The 26,497-nt window shown below is 34.1% G+C and overlaps 1 protein-coding gene across 1 annotated transcript in view; it reads right to left on the bottom strand.

Annotated features, from left to right (window-relative positions):
- The window catches only part of LOC145263137 (diacylglycerol kinase zeta-like), a 1,403,365-nt gene that overhangs the window by 225,090 nt on the left and 1,151,778 nt on the right, over positions 1–26,497 (bottom strand). Inside the window, exons 13-14 of the mRNA XM_080120103.1 lie at positions 20,269–20,324; positions 12,457–12,519 (exon numbers count right to left, since the gene is read on the bottom strand). Coding sequence (XP_079976229.1) covers positions 12,457–12,519; positions 20,269–20,324 — 119 coding nt within the window. The remainder of the gene's footprint in view (positions 1–12,456; positions 12,520–20,268; positions 20,325–26,497) is intronic.

The raw sequence follows: 26,497 nt of genomic DNA, 5'->3' as shown, positions 1-26,497 counted from the left end.
AGAGTCTATCAAACTTCGATTCTTGAAATGCGCTATGATTGAAAATTTTTAAACTTCTAACTTGTATAACTAATCATAATGACAAGATTTTTGGGTGCTTGTTTACTTTGGTGATCTTTCAAAATAGCGCATTTCAGGTGAAAACATTATTATATATTTAGTACAAATTCCAAAAATATTGAAAAATGATCAAGCAGGAAAATAATTACAAGTGAAATAAGCCAAGCATGTGAGGTCCTCCTCCACGAGTGAAAAATTTACTAATGGTAGTGCAAATTTTTTTAAGAATTCAAGGCGTGGTTGTTGAGAAAATTACGAACGGACGAATGATTTTGGAGTAATTTTACCCCTGTATTGGCTTCTAGGGGGCAACTAGAGTTATCCCGGAAAATCTATTCTGAGAAAAATTTACTTTCATCATGACTAATGTTTGTTCAAATTTTTTTAAAAATCCAAGGCATGATTATTGAGAAAAGTGTGAACGGATGAACGGGAGTGAATTTCTAGGTCCAATCCCACCTTTGTTGGGGAACCAAATAGAATTTATCGAATTACCGAGTTTTATCCTATGTATTAATGTGGAAGAGTTGTGAGACTACTTCAGCATGGCAAACAAGGGAGATAACCCTTCACATAAATTGGCAAATTAAGGGTCCATTATTTATAAACCTATGGATTTCACAACATAATTGTGGCTGATTTTTTTGTTAGAAATATGTCTACTTGATCATTTTTCTTAATTTTTGGAATTTACACTACTTTCGACATAAGACTCAAGTATGTCATAATTTTTTCACCCAAAATGCGCTGCTTTCAAAGATCATTAATGTACACAAGCACCGATTTTTTTTTTTTACTAAGGAGTTACCGCTTATCAAGGCCGAAAGGCCACTCAAGGGTAAGAATTAATGAGTATCAGGTTAATGAGTATGAAACAACACCAAGATGATCAGTAGTGGTGGAAATTGGGTAGAATTTGATTATTTAAGAGGACGGCTCAACAGGAATTTGTTTACATTGGACTTGAAAGCGACCATGTCATAGTCAGCTAGAAAGCAGTCCTACACTATTATGTTCCACAAGTGGCCAGTTCTAAGTAATAAACTTTGCTCTTGGAATTTTTCTTTAGTTTAAGACACAGAGAGTAGGGGGAAATTGTTGCTGACAGTGTTTGTAGCTAGACGAGTGTTAGTTGTGAATATTTTACAGTGGGGGAGGGGCGTACATTGAAGCTCAGTCGAGCATCTGCCATGAAAATAACGATAACGCAGAGATAGACTCGCAGTGTCTCTTCTGTGAGAAGGAGGTTGCTGGGAGGAGAAAAGAACATCGTTTACTAGATTTCGAAACTGGTTTTGTACTCTGTTAAAGCAGGAAAGGATGCTGCATGCAATGAAACGAAAAGTGATGGGGGAAGGAAGCAAAATAATGGATGGTTGATTAGTTGTTTTTGTTTTACGGCATATCAACCCTTTTCAGGTTATTTAATGCCTAATCCAAAGATTTTGAAGAAAAATTTTTTAATAGAATATATTTGTTGTTTTCAAGTCGGTTTCTATTTAACCCATAGTTGGGACCCTAACAGGTACTACCACTCCGGGTCAGAGAGGACCTGGGAGCAATGGCAATTAAAGGGTGGCTCCACACTCCCCAAAGCCCGCAAGCTGGGGCCTCACCACTGGATATAGTTTAAGGTCATATCCAGGACCGCAAAATAATGGAAGAAGGATGCATCAAACACACACGTCTCATAATCTAAAGCCATCTTCTTCAATGTCAACCTAACCTAAATTGCACTACACAATATCCAAAGAGAAAAGTTATTGAACTATCACTATTTATATAGTGATGTAGGTGTATATGTGTATATATTTAGATGTAGGGGCAGTGGCGAGGTGGCAAGGCAGGAGGGGTGGGCCGCTCCGGTTGGCACGTGCCAGTGGGGAAGAGCGGCATTCTGAGGGGGTAAAAATAGAAAATAGACAAAATAAAAATAATAAAAAGTTAACAAAAGAAACCCTGAAATTTTATACTAAAATGAGTTTTAAGGTCGCCATATGTTTTTGTGTTTCGTGTGTGTACTTCTGTTTTTAAACGTATTTTAGATCCTTGATCGTAATTCCATGAAAATAAATATTTTGAGAACTTTGTGGAATTTTGAAGGTTAATGGATTATCAGCAGCCAGCAGGAGGGAAGGGGTTAAATCTTACGACCGCCTCGGGTGGCAAAAATAGTTTCTATGTCACTGTGTACAGGATTCACTCTTAAACTACTAAACCGATCATTTTGGAACAGTGCTAGGCGTAAGGGTGAGTAATGTGGCCTGTATTTGGTTCAATTTAGTTTTATACAAAGGGAGGCAAAAAAGGAGGGAAACCCTAGATTTAATTCAGATACTTCTACAAGTGTTCGATATAAATTAATAAATATTCTTCAAATTTTCGTTTCTTTGGTGCATTTTTAAAAGGTTTAAAATATGGACACAACTTTTTATTAGAAAAATTCAAATATTTCAGATTTGCATTAAATTTGATCCATCGTTATTAGCTTTCACCATTATGAACAAGCACCGATTTTATTATTTTTTTTACTAAGTAGTCACCGCTTATCAAGACCCAAAGATACTATGAATTTCAATTTATTTCTTAAAACCAATTATTGAATTTTAGACATTTTATAAAATAAAAATCATGTAATAGATTTCGAGTAAAATCAGAACAAGGATTCTAGAAACAAGTTTTAGTATTATTACATCTTCCTTTTGCTCATTATAAAAGACATGAAAGTGGTGTAAAACTGTTTTGTTCATCATCATATTCGGTTTAACATCCGTTTTACACGTTGGCATGTGTTGAACGGCTTTTAGAAATGGACTTTCAAATAACCTATCTCTGACCAGGTCTTTATTTATCCCTCTTCCTTTGAAGTCCATTTTTTTAATCACTTTCTCCCATGTTTCCAATGACTTTCCCTTTCCAACTGACCTTCCTACCTCAATTTTTCCACATCTACTTGGCAAAGAATTCTTATCTCTTCTTTGAACGTGACCATCGAGGTCTTCTGCACACTTTTCCCTACACTGTCCAGATTTAATCTTCCTCTGAGGTCAACAGAACTAAGCCTGTCTTTAAGACTTACACTACACATTCATCATATCATTTTTGTATAATTTCTGTCCATGCAACGCATGTCCTCAACCATTAATGGCCAGGTTTTACTTCAATGCATTATCATTAGGGCTATGACAACAGAATACTCTTGATTCTTTTGACTCTCGGGCATATATCCGACACAGTTAGACACACTTAATCAACCGAGAAGCATATCCGTCTATATAAAAATATATAAGATATTAACGGATATATACTCAAGAGTCAAAACAATGAAAGGAATATGCTGTTGTCACGGCCCTAATTATCATACTGTGTATACATGCCTGGAAGACTTTCTTTGGTTGACAGTAATATGTATTAAAAAAAAAGAAAAAAAAAAGAAAAAAAAAAGAAAAAAAGAGATGAGAAAAAAAAAATAATACAAATATTTGTGAACTCGTTTGTTTGTGGTTCATTTTTCAACCAAACCGATATTATCTTAGCAAATGAAATAATTATCCTGTAACAGGTTCTGGTTTATCCTGGATAACGCCATAGATTATGGCATACTTTCGAGAAATATGGCTGCTGCAGTTATAAGCAGATGTTAAATCTTCATTATCTTTTTGTACTCCTATGAATTCTTTTTTGTTTGTGTGTATTGATATTCATATTAAAAAAACCCTTTTCTATTTATTTAAAAAGAAAATACAATTTTCTTATGTATGGGTTGTCGGATTGCATTCACGAGCAAAAGATCTAGCTAATTTGCATATTTTAAACATTCATTTTAATTAATTCCCTATTAGTTTTTTCGGTTTCCTTATGGGATGATCATCTTTAGTTAACTATTACGTGTAATTATATTCATGCAGATATTCTACATGATTTATACTCGCATAATATTTGCGTAAAAAGTTTACAGTAAACACAAAATTGTTTCATATATATTTATGTATACGTATATATTTTTGTTTAATCTATCTATCTATCCATCCATCCATCAAAGTGAGCGTATCTGTGTGTATGTGGACATTTTCCTACGCAATAACTGTCAATTTTCAGTCTACAGACTCGAAATTTGATATACAGGGTACTGATATTTTGGAAAATCTATGTGATCGTTTTTCGGCCAGAAATTTAGCTGTTAAGGGGTCAAAGTTCAACGATTGGACCTTTGAGAACTCTACCAAACTCCTTCGACAATTTTGGGTCTAAACACTTGAAATTTTAGATATAGGTTCCTTAGACATGGATCTAACTTAATAACTCGATTTGAGCTCCAAACAATAAATGTTAAGGGGTCATAATAGGGGTAAAATTTAAAAAAATTGACCGCTTTTTTTTTTTTTTTTGCTCAACATACACCTCCAAACACCCAGGCAACGTCGGGCGTAAATGCTAGTATATCTATAAAAGTGAACATGTCTGTGTATCTGTGTGTGTACATTTCCCTATGCAATAACTCTGTCACTAAGTCTACAGACTCGAAATTTGATATGCAGGGTACTGAGATTTGGGAAAATCTTTGTGATCGGTTTTCGGCCAGAAATTTGGCTGTTTAGGAGTCAAAGTTCAACGATTTAACCTTTACCAAACTCCTCCGACAATTTTGGGTCTAAACACTGGAAATTATAGATATAGGTTCCTTGGACATGGATCTAACTTAATAACTTGATTTAAGCCTAAAATAATAAATGTTAAGGGGTCAAAATTAAAAAAACAATTGACCTCTGCGGTCTCTACTAAATTACTCAGACAATTTCTGGTCTAAACATTTAAAATTTTACATAAAAGGTATTCAGAGATAGGGCAAGTTTTTAATCGGTTTGGTCGAAAATTTTTAGTTACTAATATATAAATGTATGTATGTATGTATGTTTGCATGTCTGCTTAAAACTTTCGACAGAGGCGACGGCTTTTACTAAGATCAGTATCGTTATAAAGTCTGACCTTTCAGTCGACAAATATCGAAAAATTGGCTAAAAACATTAATATCTTCACCTTCAACTGGGAACTTTTTTACACGGGGGGGAGGCGCTTTTTTCGCCAATATTTTTGAAAATCATCCTCTCCTTTCGATTGTCTAGGCTTAATTTTAAAAAAAATGTCACTTCCGGTTTGGCGGTGGTCGTAACAGCATAGACGTCAGGTTTTTTCCTCGTTCTTTTCCTTCTTCGCGGTACAGGTTCGAGCCTGCCTTCCTACTATCACTTTTTATTTTTATTTTTTTGCTCAGCAAACACATCCAACCATACAGGCAAGGCCGGGCTTAAATACTAGTCTATATATATATATATATATATATATATATATATATATATAAAAGTGAAAGTGTGTCTGTGTACATTTCCCTACGCAATAACTCTGTCAATTTTAAGCCTACAGATTCACTATTTGATATACAGGGCACTGAGATTTGGGAAAATCGATATGATTGTTTTTCAGACAGAAATTTGGCGATTAAGGGGTAAAACTTCACAGATTTAACTTTTGAGAACTCTACCAACCTTCTCTGACAATTTTGGGTCTAAACACGTGACATTTTAGATATAGGTTCCTTGGACATGGATCTAACTTAATAACTTGATTTGAGCCCAAAACAATAAATCTTAAGGGGTCATAATAGGGGTCACAGTTTTTAAAAAATTGACCTCTGCGGTCTCTACCAAATTACTCAGACAATTTCTGGTGTAAATATTTGAAATTTTACATAAAGGGTATTCAGAGATAGGGCAAGCTTTTTCATCAGTTTGGGTCGAAAATGTTTAGTTATCAATATATAAATGTATGTATGTATGTATGTTTGCATGTCTGCCTTAAAATTTCAATAGAGGCGACGGATTTTACCAAGATCAGTATCGTTTTAAAGTTCGAACTGTCATATGACAAATATCGAAAAATTGGCTAAAAACATTAATATCTTCACCTTCAACTAGGAACGTTTCTACAGGGGGGGCCACTTTTTTGTCGATATTTTTCAAACTTATCCTCTCCTTTAGATTGTCTAGCCTTAATTTAAAAAAATGTCGCTTCCGGTTTGACGGTGGTCGTAACAGCATAAACGTTAGGTTTTACCCCGTTCTTTTCTTCCTTTGCGGTACGGGTTCGAGCCTGCCTTCCTACTACCACTTTTTTTTTTTTTTTGCTCAACATACACATCCAAACACCCGGGCAACGCCGGGCTGAAATGCTAGTATATTTATACAAGTGAAAGTGTGTGTGTGTGTGTGTGTGTGTGTGTACATTTCCCTACACAATATCTCTGTCAATTTTCAGTCTACAGACTCGAAATTTGATAAACATCGTACTGAGATTTGGGAAAATCTTCGTGATCGGTTTTCAGCCAGAAATTTGGCTGTTTTGGGGTCAAAGTTCAACGATTTGACCTTTGAGAACTTTACCAAACTCCTCCGCCAACTTTGGGTATAAACAATTGAAATTTTAGATATAGGTTTCTTGGACATGGATCTAACTTAATAACTTGATTTGAGCCCAAAACAATAAATGTTAAGGGGTAATAATAGGGGTCAAAGTTTAAAAAAAAAATTGACCTCTACGGTCTCTACCAAATTACTCAGACAATTTCTGGTCTTAACATTTGAAATTTTACATGAAGGGTATTCAGAGATAGGGCAAGCTTTTTAATCGGTTTGAGCTACCAATATATAAATGTATGTATGTATGTTTGCATGTCTGCCTAAAAGTTTCGACAGAGGCGACGGATTTTTATAATATCAGTATCGTTTTGAAGCTCGACCCTTCAGACAACAAATACGGAAAAATTGGCTAAAAACATTAATTTTTTCACCCTCAACTAGGCACTTTTCTACATGGAGGGGGTCGCTTTTTTCGCCGATATTTTCGAAAGTCATCTCCTCTTTTCGATTGTCTAGCCTTAATTTAAACCTACATCATTTCCGGTTTGACGGTGGTCGTAACAGCAACGACGTCAAGTTTTTTTCGCGTTCTTTTTCCTCTTCATGGTACGGGTTCAAGCCTGCCTTCTTACTACCACTTTTATTTATTTTTTTTTTTTTGCTCAAAATACATTTTCAAACACCCGGGCAATGCCAGGCTTAAATGCTAGTAATAAGTATTTGTTGTCACTCCAAAGTGAGAGATTGAAGAAGACTATTTCACATAGATTGCTACAGCATTAATTAACTACCAAAACCTACGTTTCTGAATTTTTTAAATGAGGATTCGTTATTATTTAGATTTTTCAAACTACTGTTCTCATCTTGAGTGATATTTTCACAACGTTTCGGTCGATTTAAGGTTCGACCTTCCTCAGATGTATCTTATCCAACTCTGGAATTTTTCTGTCAGACTCAGGAATTTGGATAGAATGTCAAACAAAACCCTTTATTTTTTAGTGTGTTTTTCTTACGTCAGCTATGACTGGATAGAGGTCCTAAGTTATTCGCAATTATATTTTTTGGTCGCCTACACTGAGAATTGAACCTTCAACCTTCATGAGAATATCACTTTTACAACTGATTTTTCCAAGTACTTTTCCACTGTGCATGTTACCCATGTGAAGTATAAAAAGGGGTTCCATTCGAAATTCCTTTGAAATTCCCGAGTTTAACAGAAATATTCCAGAGTCCAACATAATTACCATTGTAAGAAGGTCGGAGGTTACATCAACCAAAACGTTGTGAAAATGAAAATCCAAAATCTAAAAAAACACAAATAATACAAATCTGACTCGTTTCCAGATATTTTCCTACTTTCTGTTTCATCCAAAGTGTCCGTTTTTGTACAGCAAAATGCTTAGATTGGCATCAAATAAGGCTGTGGTTCCCAAGCATTTTTTACATTGCGGCACACTAATGAGGTTATTTAAATTTTCATGGCACACCTAATATAAAAAATTAGTATTTTCTACTCATGAAACCTTTTTGCAAAAAAAAAAAAAAAAATAATAATAAATAAATAAAATAACAATAATTATATCATGAGAATTTTTATTCAGATAAATCAACATATCCTGTATTCGATATCTGGTATAGAATAATAATGGTGAATGTAAATGGGTCAGGTGTGCCTGGTGTTTTTTAACTACTGCTGCTGCAATACGTTGTCGAATGTGAGACACACGTTCTTAACTTTTCTTTAATTGTATGTCTTTCACGTTTTTTTTTTTTTTAATGTTGTTTAGGTAAGAAGTTGAGAATTGCAGTAAGATTTTTATGTTTTTTTTATTTTATTTAGATTGGAATTGAACGGTGTTATTGTGGTTAAGAAATTAAATGTTTTTATTAAACAAAATGAAATTAAATCGTTTTTAGCTGATGTTTTTTGTTGATATAAGTAGAATGGAGCGTCTGTTTGGCACTATTTCTTTGTGCCACTGTTTCTAACACACTCTGCAGCATGGCCGAGTGGTTATTTGGTCATGTGCGTAGAGATACAAAGAAACGCCTTCCAATAATTCCCTTTCTTAGAGCTCTCTCTCTCTCTCTCTCTCTCTCTCTCTTTCCTGTACGACCACCATGAAGTGAAGACGCATATTCTGTCTCTCCGTAAACGAGGGGGGGAGAGCACTCCCTCCCTCCAAACTAGTTAGGTTAGTTGAACTTTGAAAAGCTTATTGTCCAGTTTTGAATTGTTAAAGTTTTTGTAATATATATTTTGTAAAATAAAATAGTTATGTTCCAATTGTGTCGCGTGTCGTCTTTCTTGTGTCTCCCATAAATGCCTTCATAAATGCCTTCACTGAAACAACGAAACGGTCCGGAAAATGAAGAAAGAAAATTCCAGTCAGAACGCCACCACAGGTGAAGAGGTCAAGACGTTTCCTGAGAGAAGAAGGAGCCACACAGCACATCCACCATCTCAGACGGCCATCTTCCCGAGACCGCTTTAAGACATTTACTATAACACGTCTGTCGGTCACACCTCAGTGACCGGCGGATAGTGGTATATCTGTACCTCTATAACATAGTGCACATGAGTGTGTGCGGGTTGGCATAAGAAAAAGGAAAAGACAAAAAGGAATAAAATGCAGCATGTGTTTGCGAGAAACAAAATGGGCATCGAACATAATGGACGTGTAAAGACGCAATGGCTGGCTACAGCTGACGTGAGGTAAGAGAAGAAAAGTGTACACCAGACGAGAGGGACAATGGGCGAGAAACTTTTAAGTGATGTTGCAACAATTATAACAGATATTTATTTTAAGTTTTATTTTTATGAATTACTCAAAGTGTGACAGCCCTTACACCTCGGCTCACAATGACAATATCCTCAGTGTATTTGTTCAAATTCATGTTGCTTATCTTTGCTGCTTCATACATTTCTAAGCCAACCAGTCCTGAGTCAACTGGAAGAGGAAGCATGATTTGTGGGTTTGTGCTGCAATGCTAAGAAAACAGATACAGGCCGTCAATCACGTTGACCCAATTGCAGTGAAAACACTTGATGGGACTCTACTACAAGGTTGTCGAAAAACTTCACGTACCTTGGAGCATGGTCAAAAGCACTGAAAAAGATTTTGAAGTAAGAAAAGTACTAGCATGGAATGCATGTCACAAGTTGAGGAAGATATGGTTACCCACTCTCTCAGAAAAGTTGAAAGTAAGACTCTTTGTTGCTACAATAGAAACAGTTTTTCTCTCTGGTACTGAGGCATGGACTCTTACAAATGTGCTATAGAAGAGACTGGATGGCTGTTACACATGGATGCTCAGGATGGCCCTCAATACGTCATGGAGAAGCCATGCAACAAACCAACAGCGTTATGGTGACCTACCACCAATATCACTAAAAATACAGCAGAGAAGGATGAGAGCAGCTGATCACTGCATGAGACACAGCGAAGAGGAAGCAAGCAAGCTAGTTCCCTGGATAGCAACAGATGGACACCCAAACTGTGGTAGAAGAAGAATGACCTACATCGATAACCTGCTACAGGACACAGAATTGGAAAGTGTTTGGAACCTGCAAACTGTCATGCGAGATCGAGAGAACTGGAGAAGTTGTGTAGATTCGGTGGTGAAGCGTCCTGAAAGATGACCGAGATGAAAGAGATGAGAGATCATACATTTTCTTTTAGATGCCCAAATGCTAAACATCGTAACTTCACTAAAGATCATCTCGTTTACAATATTCCAAAATTATAAACTTATTTCAGAACTAGCCTGGGTGTCTGGCGTTGCCCGGGTGTTTGTAGGTGTGTGTTGAGCAAAACAAAAAAAAAGTTGTAGTAGGCAGGCAGGTTCGAGCCCATGACGCAAAGGTGGAAAAGAAAGTGGAGGTGTGTGTAAGGGTGTTGGTTGAGCAAAAAAAAAAAAAAAAAAAAAAAAAAAAAAAAAAATTAAGAGCAGTAAACAGGCTCGAACCCGTAACATGCCAGAGGAAAAGGATATGAAAAAAAAAAAAAAAAACGGTCTTATCGATGCGCCCACCGCGACTGTGACGTCAAGGGCTGTCGTAATAACGTCTTTTGTGTAACGTCATTGACGTGAGGTTTGAATGACTTGCAAAAATGTCAACAAAAAAATATACCCTTCCTTATAGAAAGGTGCCTAGTTGAGAGTGAAGAAATTAATATTTTTTAGCCAATTTTTCGATATTTGTCGTCCAAAGGGCCGATCTTCAAAATGTGAAAATCGGTCGCGTCTGTCAAAAGTTTTAAGCAGACATACAAACATACATACATAAATACATTTAAACAGACAGGCGAGATTTTTATAATAGATGGATATTTTAGCCATAAAAATAATTCATCAAACTTATCGTCTTCGAATCATGACGTGTTTTCGAAATTGAAGCCATTTTTATGAATAATAAATGAAAAATTCATTTTCTCCAGAATACAAGAGATGCAAGCCTGAAGCGTTATTTACCACGACAGTCTTCCTAATAGAACTTGTGTTGTGAAAGTATCTCAGCTGAAGTACTATGCATCATAACACAAATAGATGACAGTATGAAATAAAGGTGGGATCAAAAACTGTCTAGACTGAAGTTGCATTTACCAAAACAGAAATAAACAAGAAATATTTGTACAGATTATTTGAACTCGAGAGAACAAAATTTTTTCAAGAAACTGACAACATTTTAATTTGAAAAAACTAACTTTCCAAGAAACTGACATTTTAATTTGAAAAACTAATTTTTCAAGAAACTGACAACATTTTAATTTGGTAAACAAAATTTTCAAGAAACTGGCAACGTTTTAATTTGAAAAACTAACTTTTCAAGAAACTGACAACATTTTAGCTTGGAAAACAAACTTTTCAAGAACTGACAACATTTTAATTTGAAAAACTAATATTTCAAGGAACTAACAACATTTTACTTTGGAAAACAATTTTAAAAAATGGCGAAGGAAAAAATATTGTTTTAAATAGAATCCCTTATAAACAATTTTTAGATAAGATCGGTTTCAAAGAAAAAAGGTTTCTGGTCTTAAATTGCTCTTTAGAGGTTTATAGGCCGTTAAACAACCGAACAAGCAAATATTATGATGAAGAGGTTTCATTCTGGTGAGAAATAAGGATGAATTTCTTTCTAAATACAAGTAATAAACACTCGCTTTGATTTATGAGAAAGCTACATTTGTCAGGTGATTGTTGCTACAGCAATATGCTCTTCTTTTGTCTATCACTTTGTGGCAACGAATACCAATACTAATGGACATTTAAGGTCTGTCATGTTTTTCAAAATTATCACATCATACTCTCAAATTAATATACATGTCAAGGTTGTGAATTTCGTGATATTTCATAGGTATTATATATATATATATATATATATATATATATATATATATATATATATATATATATATATATATAGGGTAGGGCAGAGCAGCCCCAGCATTTTGTTATAAAGGCAAGAAAGGGTGTTTTATGTTATGTGGCATGGCCGTTACTTTTTAGCAGTGTTGCTATAGTTCAAACCTCTTTCGGACCCCCACGCCGTCTGGTACCGTTGCAAACGAACAAGCAAAAATAAATCCGACTCGGCATTTCTTTTAAATTGCAAATGAAATGCATTTATTTGTGGTTCTTCCATGTGGTGTATTTTTCTCTCCTTCTCTTGTGACGAAAGCACTTGCTAATTTGCTTAGTGCTTTAACGACTGCTGCTGCTGCTGCTAATATTTTTGCAAGTCAGTTATCCTACAGCTGCTCCTGATTTTATCTTGCGCTTTTATACACATTGTTACATTTGTGTGGCACTACCCCAGACATAGCAGCAGTATTTCACCTTTAGACATATCTGATTCTTATATTGATAGAGGATTCCATCGGAGTAAGGTACTTTATGGAGTGGTAGAATGATCAATGCTTAAAAAAGAATTTTGCATCATCTTTTTTTTATATACACTTTTTTCATGAAATCTTACCTCAATTTGTATATTATCAACAAGATCTTTCATGCTGCGTTTGAGCAAGTCTCTACCTCCAGCCTGAAAAAAAAAAAAAAAAAAAGTTATAAAATTAAATTACAATATGAACAAGTCAAACATGCATGGTCCCCGTGAGTGTACAATGAACGAGGCATAGAAAAAATGACTAAGTTCAGTATTTGCCCCCTCCCACCCACTATTTAGCCCCAAAAGTCCCCAGGGGACGTCAAATCCTGGTAAAAACGGACAAACGGTGAATTTTTAGACCTTAACATATGTAAATTTGAGTTCTGCACCATGCAAAAAAAGAAATGACTGCCCATCATTTGCACCTCCGACATGTAGCCCCAAAAGTCCCCAAGGCCTTAATATATGTAAATTAAAGTTCAGCGCCATGCAAAACTGCTAAATAGACATACACAGAAAATTTTCAATAAATATGATAAAATAGTCCGAAAAATGGAGTGTTTTTATCAGCCCTAAAACAGCCCCTGGGGCATACCCAAGAATTATCGTGAAGTATAGACAAAAAAAAATTACATAGGAATCAGTTAGTTACAACTTTTCAGAAAGTTTTATAAAAATCCAATGCATCAATTTCTTTTAATAAGCACAAAAGTGTCAATTTTGGCCATTTTAACACGAAAGGCACCCCTAGGGGAGGGGGGGGGGGGCAACCTGAGTTTTCCCGGAAAAACCGTTCTGTTACTTTCTTACTCATAGCATGTTTAATGTTTGTGCACAATTTAAAAAAAATTCTAAGGCATAGGTTATTGAAAAACGTATGGACAGACAAACGAATGAACAAACGAATGGACAAAGGTGAATTTACAGCTGCACTCTCTTTTTGTCGGGGAGACCCCCCCCCCAAAAAAAAACAATGATGGATACCAAAAACCGTAACTCTTTCTTTTCTTATTTTGTCCTTTAGTCCTCACATTCCAAGAGCAATGTTTCTAACAAAGAGAGAATTTCTGTTTCCTGGGTCAGACTCTATTCCATCTAACACTTATTATTGACAATTTTTTGACCTTGAAGTACTATTTTGTTGTAACGTTGTCCAGGAGGCAACATGTTGTATGCAATCTACATCACAAAGGAGACGAAGATAAAGAATAACTCAAACTCACTTTTTTGCAACAACGACATTTAATTCCTCATTCTCCTGCCACGCATGACTTCTCGTTATGGCTGTGACGTCTCTCACATGATCGTCCCTCTAACGTGCTCTCTCCATAACGTAACATGCGGCCGCAGCTGAGAGTGAATTCACTACATGAGTACGTTGTAGCGACATTCAAATCCTGTCGGTTGCTGAATACTTGATGCTTTGCCAGGACTATCAAGGGTATTTTTTATTGTGACGTCATCACTAGATGAATTACTTAGTACGGCCTAAGAGAGGCCCATCTACCCTCGAGAGAAGGATAAATAGCACCAGTTTACCAACCTGGTATTTTACTTCACGGTACATACAGTGCTTCGCCTTCCCAAATGGTCACCCATCTGGTACTGGCCAGGTTCAACGTTGCTTAACTTTGGTAATCTGGCGAGAACCGGTGTGTCAACGTGATTGTGCCGTGTGTCCATAATCCTTACAGTGACGTCATTTTGCATTTCATATGCATTTGCATATGCACGTCTGCGCTCTGTTACATTTTTTAGCTCATTACATTAAGTGGCTTCATGCTTTGTATGGGGCGATTTCCATATATAAAAATATAAATTAACAAAAAGGTCATTAAAATAAATTGGTTTTATTATTTAACAGTGATGGTGTTTTTAGAATTTGTTTGTAAGCGAACAGAAAAATACGATTGGCTGAGAAAAAGGAGTAGGCAGAATACACATTATGAAGGCAGTAATTTTTATAGTATATCTATATATTTTTTATATATATATTTTATAGTATATCTATTTATTTTATTTATTTTATTCATTTGTTTTATAGTATATCTATATATTTTATATATATATATTTTATAGTATCTCACATGAGTCTAAAGCGTTTTTTTTTTAACACTGATTAAGGAAATTAACATGCAAAAAATTTACATAAATATTTTTAAAAAAATAAGTGATCTTATTTTTTGGATAATATGCAATAAAAAATAGGTATAAAAGATATTTAAGTTCAGAGTGAATTAGTTTTGCTTAAGAATATAATCTCTAATGGTTTTTCCTAACAAAAATAATGTGTAAATTCATCATAGTTACTTGCTCTCTGATGTAAATACTAAATAGTATACTTTTCCACAAAATTTTACAAATATTTTTCTTCATATTAGTTATAAGGTGGCAATACTTTAGTAATAGATATTGCATCAACATCGCTCAAACAATGAGTATGATATATATATATATATATATATATATACTAGCTGGACGCCCGGTGTTGCTTGGTCATAAAATATGCTTAAACATGACATTGTAATTTATGCAGATTGTGTATGTATTATTATAGTTACTTGCTCTCTGATGCAAATACTAAATAGTATACTTTTCCACAAAATTTTACAAATATTTTTCTTCATATTAGTTGTGGTGGTAATACTTTAGTAATAGATATTGCATCAACATCGCTCAAACAATGAGTATGATATATATATATATATATATATATATATATATATATATATATATATATATATATATACTAGCTGGACGCCCGGTGTTGCTTGGTCATAAAATATGCTTAAACATGACATTGTAATTTATGCAGATTGTGTATGTATTATTATAGAATCAATCCTCTGTTGAAAATTATATATTACGAGGAATAATTTGCCCGGTAGACTAATTTGTAAAAATAAATAAATAAATAAAATAATAAAAATAATAATGACAATGTCGGTGACCAAATTCCGTCTGTGTTTGCTTACAAGCATGGATACCCGGCGTTGCCTGAATTGACATGAAGTTCCGTTTGGAACGCACCTGCTATACTAAGCATTTTCATCATGGGCAACATGGATACCCCCATAACAGTTTCAAAAACTCAGGTAAACTCAGGCTTTGAGGAAACGAAAAAGCAAAAATAAAAAGTGTACAAGTCCTGGTGTAGCAAGGTGCAGTGGACGATATATCCGACTAGAAATGTCACTTCATATAAGCTCACTTTTTTTGATGAGCCTGTTCCAGTGTAAGACAAGAATAAGAACGCTTAGTTACACCAGTTCTGGGAGTTGTTAGACAAAATGTTTTAGAAAACATATTTAGCAGAGAGCATGGTGGCAGTAGGTGTCAAGCAGAAGTGGCATCTCTTGGTTTATAAGCTTCTCATTCACTGATACCTACATCCCTTGTGTTTTAACTTAGAAATTTTTAACTTGGAAAGACGTTGGCATCTCTTGGTTTATAAGCTTCCCATTCACTGATACCTACACCCCCTGTGTTGAAGCTTAGAAATTTTAATTTGATCACAGATTGGCATCTCTTAGTCAATAATCTTCTTATTCACTAATACATGCATCCCCTGGGTTCTCAACTTGGAAATTTTAACATGAATACATGTTCACATCATTTGGTCAGTAAGCTTCTTATTCACTGATACTTGCACCCTCTGTTTACCCATAATAACTTTGAGCCCTTTATGGCTACAACTATCTATTGCTATTGTCTTTTATATTCGAACTTTTATATATCTTTCACTTTTCAATGCTAGAAACACTCACACATAAAACCACCCATCAGTTTTCCATCTTTGTTTTATAGGTTTTTGGAAATTTCAATCCCAAGTACCCAGATCAAAGAAACAATCTGAAGAATAACAGGGAACTCTCTTTCAAAATTTATAAAAAATATTTAATAAATTAAGAAGAATTATTATTAACTAGCATGGGTACTTGGCATTGCCTTGAATGACATGAAATTCCGTTTGGAACACACCTGCTATACTAATCATTTTCATCATGGGCAACATGAATACCCCCACAACAATTCCAAAAATAAAAGAATGGATGAAAACATGTAAATGTAATCGACCCAAAAAAAGAAGTATGTGATACCCTCTCCACCAGATATTTCAGCAGAGGGGATACAAAAAGAAGAAACTATTCTCCGGATATTGAGCACTGGAAAGAACCCGCACCAAAAAAAATAATTAAAAATAAATCGTTACAACTTTTGTTTCAATAAATATAGCAGCAAATGCCGGTTTGATCAAAAAAAAAAAATAAATAAAATAAAAAAAAAATAAGTTAAAAGTGTGTGCTTCGAATTCAAACTTAAGTTTGAATTCGAAGCAGTCAAAGATTCTGTAGTATTTTTTTACGACGTGACCAAGCGTCGTTTAACTTCTAAGAAAAATAAAGATCTACCAAAAATTAATTCCAAAAACAATTAAATGAAATTTTTCGTCATTTTATGTTTCTAATGTAATCCTCTCCTCTGCCCCCCCCAAACAAATTGTATTTGTTATGTTTTGCTCCCCACTCAATTGCCAAACTTGAAAAAATGCTAGAGGTGACATCTCTCGTTGATGTTTGGTGGCCAAAAATTGGGTGCTCATTTTACGTTAAATTTATATAGAAAAGTGATTCTCCCTCTTAAATGTTAATTTTTTTTTGTTTTAAAATTTCTTTTTTCATATTATTTATAAATGTTGCTTAAACGTACTAGGCCAAAAAAAGAAAGTAGATAATTTTTCTTAGGGGGTAAATGTTGCGGGGGGGGGGGTCACGTCATAAAAAATTACCTTCTTTTAATTAGAAAGTTAAGCTTGTAATCGGTAAGATTAACGTGAAAAAAGAAAAAAAAAGTGTAAATTGTGGAATTTAGAGGGGTGGGGGTAGTAGATCTTCATTTTTTTTAGGTGTTAAACGACTTTGTGTCACATCATAAAAATTTACCGATTTCTGTATAGCCGTTTAAAGAATAAAAACAAACAAACGAAATCTTGTCAGGTTTTTTTTCGGAAGTATTCTATTTGTTTGAATATTTAAATAAAACAATAAAAGCCAACCATTTTTCTATCTACACAGAATTATTTTTCCAGCGAGAAACTTATTGAGATTACCAAATTATTTCATTTGGTGAGAGTTCGAAGTTTCTAGGGGCAAATAACTCTAAAAAAAACGTTTTTAAAAAGATCGATGTTGGAAATAATAATTCTAAATAAAGTAAATTAAATATATTATCAATATAATTGTTGTTTAAAGTTTATTCAATAACAACTTTAAATAGAACACCTAAAACAATTCTCTCGCTAAAAACATTAAGATACCGCTATTTAGTAAAATCGATTATTCTTAATGCAATAGGCAAATGAGGCGATCTCTTAATTGTATATTTTTGCAAGAATCATACTATATATAGAAATAAACGAAAGATTAAAGTAAGGAACGTTTTGTATATATTAATCAAATTGTGAACAGACAGACAGACATATATATATATATGTATTTCTCTTTTAGTTTCATTTTACTTCACTCAAAGTTTTCAAAAGTCAAGGGAACCCATTTCTATTACTCGATTTCTGTACTGCATAGGTATTTGAATATTTCATTAAAGTTCTTTTTATGTGTCAAACATTGAGTTATGGACATTAAGTTTCCTTTCCAAAATTGACCCGTTCACTCTATAATAATATGTCTGTCTTTTTTTTTTTTTTTTTTACATAGGCATCACCACTTATCAAGGCCAAGAGGCCGCTCGAGGATAAGGGTTAAACAGTGTACAGTAGAAATTGGACAATATAGTAATCGTTAGTAGTGGAAATTCGGTAAATTTTTTAACTTATATGGAACGGCTCATCAAAAACTTCTTGTGATCGCTTGGTCTTACCGGATTCCAGGACAAGAATTCATCTAATCTGGTGGAGTATCCAGCTAAGTGCTGTTACTTTAGGAGAAAATGCATCATTCCTCCTATGAGCCAGTGTGTAGTAGCTGTGTACAGGACATATTACTTGTTATTCTTAATATTTGATCAAGGTTTACTTGTATCCTCACGCCAGGTTTTCCTGACAAACCCTTGTGCAAAGAGACCAAACGCACTCAAGAATGGTATCTATTAGGTAAATCAAACTCTTTTTCTTTAATTTTTTCATAATTTTCTTCTAGCTGGAGATGTGGCATCCAGTAGGATGCCAGACATTCACTCGCTATCATACATTCCAATCCAATTCAAGTGCAATTGTTTATTTCTCTCTTGCACTTGGTTCACCAAGTATATTTGCCAGGTAGTTTTTTTTGAAATTCTTTTTCATGAGTTCGGTTGCTCCTGTAATTACTGGAATGAAGATCTTCCTAAGATTCCAGTTTCTTTTCATATTGTACATAAGACCTTGGTATTTTGTTATCTTTTTATGCTTTGTTATCTTTTTCTTTTTTCTCTCAGCTCTGTTTAACCCATCATCATTGGCAACACTAACTTCTAAAGTTTCTCTATTTATTTTATTGTACTTCAGTTGACAAAGAAACCTTAGAAGTTACTTTTCCCAATGGTACTGAGAGAAGTGGGAGAGATAACAAAAATGCCAAGATCTTATTACGACATATTCTCCTTTTTACTTGGTCCAAGTTCTTAAAACTCAAGAAGGCTCCTTCCGGGGTGTGGGGGTGGGGGCTAACACTTGATTTTCATACCATATATTCTCCTTTTTTGTTTCATTTCACTTCAGTCGAAGCACATAAGACCTTGGTATCTCGTAATCTTTTCCCTCTCAGCTCCGTTCAACCCAGCATCATTGGGGGCACTAACTTCTACCAAGGTTGCTTCTTTCTGCTTCTTGTTCTTAATCACTATGCCAGATTTGATAGTTCTGTTTTCTAAGTAGCTGTAGGAATTCCGTGGTCATAATGCATGGTTTATGTTTTTATTTCCTACTGTTCTTTCTGGTATGTGTTCCCAGAACTTGCTGCAGTATTCGGTACTCAACATTTTACAGAGCGTCTAGTGGAGATGTTGTTGTGTCAGCATATGTGCAGAGTAACAATTCATATTGAAATACTTGCTAAAGGAATCTTCAGGACAGAAAAATCTGCAGGAAAATTTCACTGTCTTCTCTTATACAGCACCTAGTTTTGCCAAATAATGGCAGACTGGTGTTTAATTAATTAAAGACTCAAAGATTTTATTGAAGAGGGGCAGAGGACTAATGGAGCGGTAATTGAGAGGGTCAGTTCTTTCGCTAGATTTCTTGAATACTTGTACAACAGAGACAATTTTTCAGCTATCAGGGAATCAAGACTCAGCTAGGCACTTATTGAAGAATTTTGAGAGGGCAAACATTATCTTCACACACCCACAATTCGCCCATACATGGAGTATTATTGCCATATCTGAGCTGGAGCATCTGAAGTCAAGTTCCAGTGCCTGTCCCATTGCCGCAATGTTACATCCTTGTGCCTGTTTTACGAACATCTTAATGAAAAGCGCCCTGATGAACTCAGAGCACTTGTGCTCCCTCGACTTACTTACTCGACTTACTTCCAACTAACTTGACAAGCAGTAAGATCCCACCCTTTTATCGGTGAGGTCCCTACATACCGGAAAGTCTTCTACTTTAACAGGGTTTTCCCTCGCACCGCTGGGCTTTGGAATTTGTTAGAAATTTTTCTTGCGTTTGTTATTTCTAACACCTATTTTTGTTTATAGACAAAAACAATCTTTTGTAGAAGAAAAATCTTTCGTTTTTTGGACAAAGGATATTAAAAACCAATAAGTTATTGCAGTCGAAAACAAATTATACTCAATTTAAAAAAATTGTCACCCATCAGTGATCTAATAAGAACGGTTGTCTCAACATGATTATATCGTGTCAAAATGAAAAGGCACAAAAAGGTCCAAAGGAAATGACTCACTTACCCCAGCATAAAACATTTTATTCCTGAATCTGCTGTTAAACTTTTCAGGGTTAGCTTCTGAAAGAGAGAGAAAAAATGTTTTATTCAATAAACAAAATATTTAAAATGTAATATCTATACTGATAGTTTGGACTATCTAACCTGTAGCAACAGGAAGATTTAATATTTTAGAAAATGCATAGATAGTATAAAACCGAGACAGAATGAGAAATATGAAATAATAATAATAATAATAATAATAAATATATATATATAATGTAACTACTTCATTTAATCACAAATTAATATACGAAATTATAAATTTATGTGTAAACTTTAAGTATTTACTTCAACAGTGCTCAATACGTAACTAGGTAGTAAGTTATGAAATATATATGGCGATTAAGCTACACAGAATATTCCATGTTTCATCCACGCTAGGATTCATAAGCCTGATGAATCCTAGCGTGGATGAAACGTGGAATATTCTGAGTAGCTTAATCGCCATATACATTTTATAACTTACTATATATATATATATATATATATATATATATATATATATATATATATATGTAGTCATTGAGATACAGTACTGTTTCATTGTATAACAACTCATCAGTGCCGCAAGACTAGCACCTCTCCCAAGCTGAGAATTGAACCTAGAACCATTTCGTTGGGAGCGGTGCCAGCAAATAACTTCCGTTTTGAAAGACAAAGGATACCCCTCTAGGGGCAGCTGCATGTGTAATTGTGTGGTAAGGGTTGCGCAATCCCCAACCACACTTCTCCTGAATCAGCACTGTTTTATTCCAGTGGCAAGCAGAAGTCCAGGATGACTGGAAACAATGCTGAGATAAGCGGAGAACACATACAGCACGTGGAACTTCCAAATGGTCACCACTCTGGTACAGACAAGGCTTCTCGTTGCTTAACTTTGGTAATCTGACAGGAACTGGTGCATCAAACGCGATTATGCCACAAATATATATTATATATTTTCTTAATTTAGCCCTGCTTCGACAGTTGAGTTTTATATTTCTTCCATTTCTTCTTTTTTTACGCACATCTTATCTTTCTTTTAATAATATTATTGGAATTCATTCCTTTTTCCTTGTACCTATTTGTGAATTATTCTATGGATTTCTGCCTTTTGGATTACTTTGGACCATCTTCCAATTATGCGATTCCCTTGGATTTTACTTGTGCGAATGGAAATTTAACAAACTTTTTTGGATTCTACATATTTGGATCCTACATATTTGGATTCTATCCATTCACATGAAATCACATTTTTCTTCACCCTATTCCCTCCGCTTCACTTTTTGTTATCAAGTAAGATCTATGACTTACTTGTAGCTTCATTAAATACTTTTGCAAGCAAAATCCGATACCGCATTTTGCTATATCCTACCCTCTGATGAGAAGGAAAGTATTTCTTCGAAACTCCACGGATTAAGGACTATCCACTTATTTAGTGCTTCCTTTTTAAAATTAAATATGTTTTTAACTCTTTTTCTAAGTGTTTTTTAACATGTTTTATTAACTACTTGTTTATATATATATATATATATATATATATATATATATATATATATAAATATGTCAGTCCCTTTAAGAACTCGGTTCTTATTGTTGAACAATTTAAAGTTGAAATATAAGCTCACATATGCATATTATGCTGTTATAATCATTAGATCACTCTGGATGAACGTCTCGACATTTAATAATAAATTTATAAATTTCAACTTAATTTCTCGCGGCTAACATTGGCCGTATAGTTGGTTCCTTGCTTATGGAGTCAGAAATGGCTTCGTGGCCGGGTTCGAATCTCCCAACCAGCTGTAATGGTAATTCCATTCACTGATGATTCCTGAAAGTATGAAGCACTAGTGTCTAAAGCTATTTTTAAAAAATTACTATACTAATAATTATATATATATATATATATATCTATACTTCTATGAATTTGGGGTTTTTGTGTATTGATATTCATATTAAAATCCCTTTTTTCTATTTATTAAAAAAAAATACAATTTTGTTATATATGGGTCGTGAAATTGCATTCACTAGAAAATGATCTAGCTAAAATGCATATTCTTTTGAGCATTCATTTTAATTAATTCCCTATTAGTTTTTTCGGTTTTCTTATGAGATGATCATCTTTAGTTAACTATTACATGCAATTATATTCATGCAGATATTCTACATGATTTATACTTGCATAATATTTGCATAAAAAGGTTATCATAAACACAAAACTCTTTCCATATATATTTATGTATTCGTATATAATTTAAAAAAAAAAAATTTGCCTACCAAACTCCTCCTAGAATTTTTAGTCTACAGACATGAAACTTCATATATAAGGTATTTAAATATATACTTGGGTTTTAGCCTGGGAAAGTCGATACAAAAGTGAAAATTAAGAAAAATGAAATTTGCCAGATGAGGGTGGAACGACAGCATTACAAATATGCATGCATAACGTAGTAGCTATGTGTTCATATATATATATATATGACTACTTCATTTAATCACATAAATTAATATACAAAAGTATAGATTTATCCGTGAACTTTAAGTATTTACTTCAACAGTGCTCAATACGTAGGTAGAGCTAGGTAGTAAGTTATAAAATATATATGGCTTAATCGCCGTATATATTTTATAACTTACTATATATATATATATATATATATATATATACTAGCTGGCAGCCTGGCGTTGCCCAATCGTACATTGCCTATTATGGAATTAATCCTCTATTGATAATTATATATTACGAGGAATTAAATAATAATGATAATGTTGTTCATCAAATTCCGTATGTGTTTGTTTACGATATCACGTCAGCTGATATTTGGGTTTAATGATGAATGCTCTGGAAAAATCACTTCTGATTAATGTTTAGTTTAAAAATATGAAAACGAAGATTTTAAATGGTACCTCTTCTTTTTATCATAAACTGACCCCATTAATAAGAAAAAATAAAAAATAAAATGGTAAGGTATACTCGGGCTTGAACAGGAGACCATACGATCTGTAGTTGAATGCTCTACCACTAAGCTTTATGCCCAGATTATAATAAATCTTTTTTTTTTTAAGAAGAAATTATTTACTGAAATTTTATTATCTCCCTTGTCGGTGTAACGTAAAATATTCCCCTGTAAAATTATTCTTTTTTTCGATTTTCTATATGTATCGAATTGATTTCTGTATAAAGCATATCTAAGAACACTGCCAGACATATAAATTAGCTTTGTGTGAAATTGGCAAAAAGATAAGCTCAGCCGTTTCAGAACCTGTGAGGAAGGAACTAACACACATAAAGTAACTTTTATATGATAGTAGAGATATATTGAGAGAGAGAGAGAGAGAGAGAGAGAGAGAGAGAGAGAGAGAGTTTCCTAAGAATGTTCAAGATTATATGCTTCTGCAACTGTTCAATTATTCTGTCCTCAATACAGTAATAGCGTAAACAACATTCTGCAAACGATTTTTCTTTCAATGTAATAACGTATAAAGAATTTGGTGACAGATCTGTTCCTGTAACACCCCCCCACACACACACACACACACACATCGTGCAGCTGTAGATCTAAGCCTTTAGCTAAGATGATTAATAGCATGCAAGGAAGGAAATGAACTCTCCATGGCGGCGCTCGCAAGGAGATTATGGAGGCAGAATCTGGAATATCAACCGTTGGAAGCTGGCAAAATCAAATCTCGTTTTGCAGAATATCGTGACCTAATTCACGTGTAGTCTTCCACTTTATTCCAGATTGCCGTTCAAAATTAGACACAAAATATTAGTGTTGAAACAATTATAGGAATCGGGAAAATCAGAACATTCAAACTAAGTATCGGAAAAAGTTGTGCATTTTTTCTGATCCCAAAAATGATTGTTTCCTTTTGTTTGTTTTTTGTTTTTTGTTTTTTGGGGGGATTTTTTTATAACTTAAATTTTTTTTTATTTGTTTATTTTTAACTTAATTTCACATTGTTGATAGTTATGATAAAATGAAATATATTTATTGATATTAAACCATGTGCTGCTTCTTATTTTATTTTTCTAAGATGCACACACATTAAAATTTATAAATTCATTTGCGCGGAAATTACAACATTCACCCACACCAAACCTCTTGGGTCAAAAAACAGGACGCTTGAAAAATGGCAGACGTAGTTGAAAGCACTTCTTTTTTTTTTTTTTTTTCGTCAAAAATATGGATTTTTTTACCAATCAGGGTTCGATTTAAAAAAAAAAAAACTTATTTTTTGCAAGCCTCTGGGAACCTCTAAAGAAATATAAAAGGCAAGAAGAACTTCTCTCGTCAGAGACGGACATCAGGCACCAGCAGAAAGACAAGTCGCAAGTCGAACGCTCGCCGAGCGAATTCAGTAGCTGAAATGACAGCTTTTCTCGCACGTCAAAGAGCATTGCTTGACTCTCGCTTTCTCTCATTTCGCCACAACAGGTAGTCGGAGTCTTTCTCTCACACTCTTAAGTCTTCACTTCCTTCTTTCATACAGACTACCACCTTTGCGTACATTAAAAAAGTAATTTCTTTTCTTTTAACGAAAATAAACAAAAGTTTATTTTACATTATTTGGTAGTCTATTTCTTTTTATTTATTTGTTTCAGGGGATTTATGCAACTCCCCAACAACTATAAGCAAAACTAAAATCGATAGATCCGATACTACAAGTGTATTTTTATGCTTGCAAAAATATATGCACGTTTTATGGTAATCCAAAGATAAAAAAAAAACAGCTTTCTAACTTACTATTTAGAAATTTTAAAAAGAATCGGAATCAATCATTGTATCAGAATCGGGAAACATGTTGGAATCGTCCCATGACTACGAAATCTATAAGTGAAGACTAGAATATAGTTCAGACAGTATTTTAATGTAAAACATTTATTGGTGCACATACGTGCGTGCGTAGAAAAATAGAATATAGAAAATTCATTAAGAGAACAAAAGAATGTATTTATAGCAGTAATAATCTAAATATATAAATGAATATAATCTATAATATAAATCTCGCCTGTCTGTTTAAATGTATGTATGCCTAAAACTTTCGGCAGAGGCCACGGATTTTCACGAGATCAGTATCATTTTGAAGCTCGGCCCTTCCGATGACAAATATCGAAAAATTGGCCAAAAACATTCATTCCTTTACCCTCAATTGAGCAGTTTTCTACACGGACAGTTTTTTCGCTGACATTTTTTGCAAGTCATTAACCCTCGCATCCACGACATCGCATAAAAAGCGTTATTTCGACCGGCTGTGACGTCACAACCGCGGTAGGCACATCAGTAAGACTTTTTTTTTTTTTGCTTTTTTTTTTTCACCTCTTTTTCCTCTGGAGTGTTACCAGTTCCAGCCTGCTTACTACTCCTATTTTTTTTTCCACTCACGATTTTCCTTTTTTTTTTCTTTTTTTTTTTTTTTTTTGCTCAACCAATACCCTTACACACACCTCCACTTTCTTTTCCGGTCACAGGCTCGAGCCTGCCTGCCTACTACAACTTTCTTTTTTTTCTTTTCTTTTTTTTTTTTTTTTGCTCAGCACACACCTACAAACACCCAGGCAACGTCCGGCACCCAGGCTAGTAATATATATAAAGACCAAGTGTCTGTATGTCCAGCTAAAACTTGAAAAATACATAACAAAATTGGTATTTATGTTTCTGAATTTCTTAGATGAGGATTGCCCACATATGGAGAGAAAGGAAAAAAAATTATCTACTCTTATGCGACAAAGTAAAAATTATAGACAAAGAAAAACTGTGGAGAGCAAGACTAATCCAAGAAGCAGTGCATATGCTGGGTGACAATCACCTACTAAGCAAACCTAGTATAGAATAAAACACAATATAAGAACCAATAATTATATATACTAGCAGGACCTGTGGAAATTCCACAGGGGGACTGATTCATATGTAATATATTAATGTCATTCTGTAGATATTCAGTGTAAATGGAGACGCTCTGATATTATTGTAGCTATTTTGTTAAAATTGCAAAAGTATTTATCTAAGCTATCAGGGATGCCCAGCGTAGCTAGGTCGTAAAATACGCTTAAATATGATGTTTTAATTCTTGCAGATTTCGTATATATTATTATAGAGTTAATGTTTTATCATTTTTTATATATTATAAAGTTGCGATTTCAAAAATACAAAATTTATCTCTCTGACTTGGTTTCATCAGCTTGAATCGAAACTGAATCCCAAACT

This window comes from Euprymna scolopes, chromosome 38 (genome assembly GCF_053919585.1).
Source record: "Euprymna scolopes isolate OS-2025 chromosome 38, ASM5391958v1, whole genome shotgun sequence".
NCBI classification, from domain to species: Eukaryota; Metazoa; Mollusca; class Cephalopoda; order Sepiida; family Sepiolidae; genus Euprymna; species Euprymna scolopes.
The sequence above is the reverse complement of the archived record's forward strand: the minus strand, read 5'-3'. Positions and strand labels throughout refer to the sequence as shown.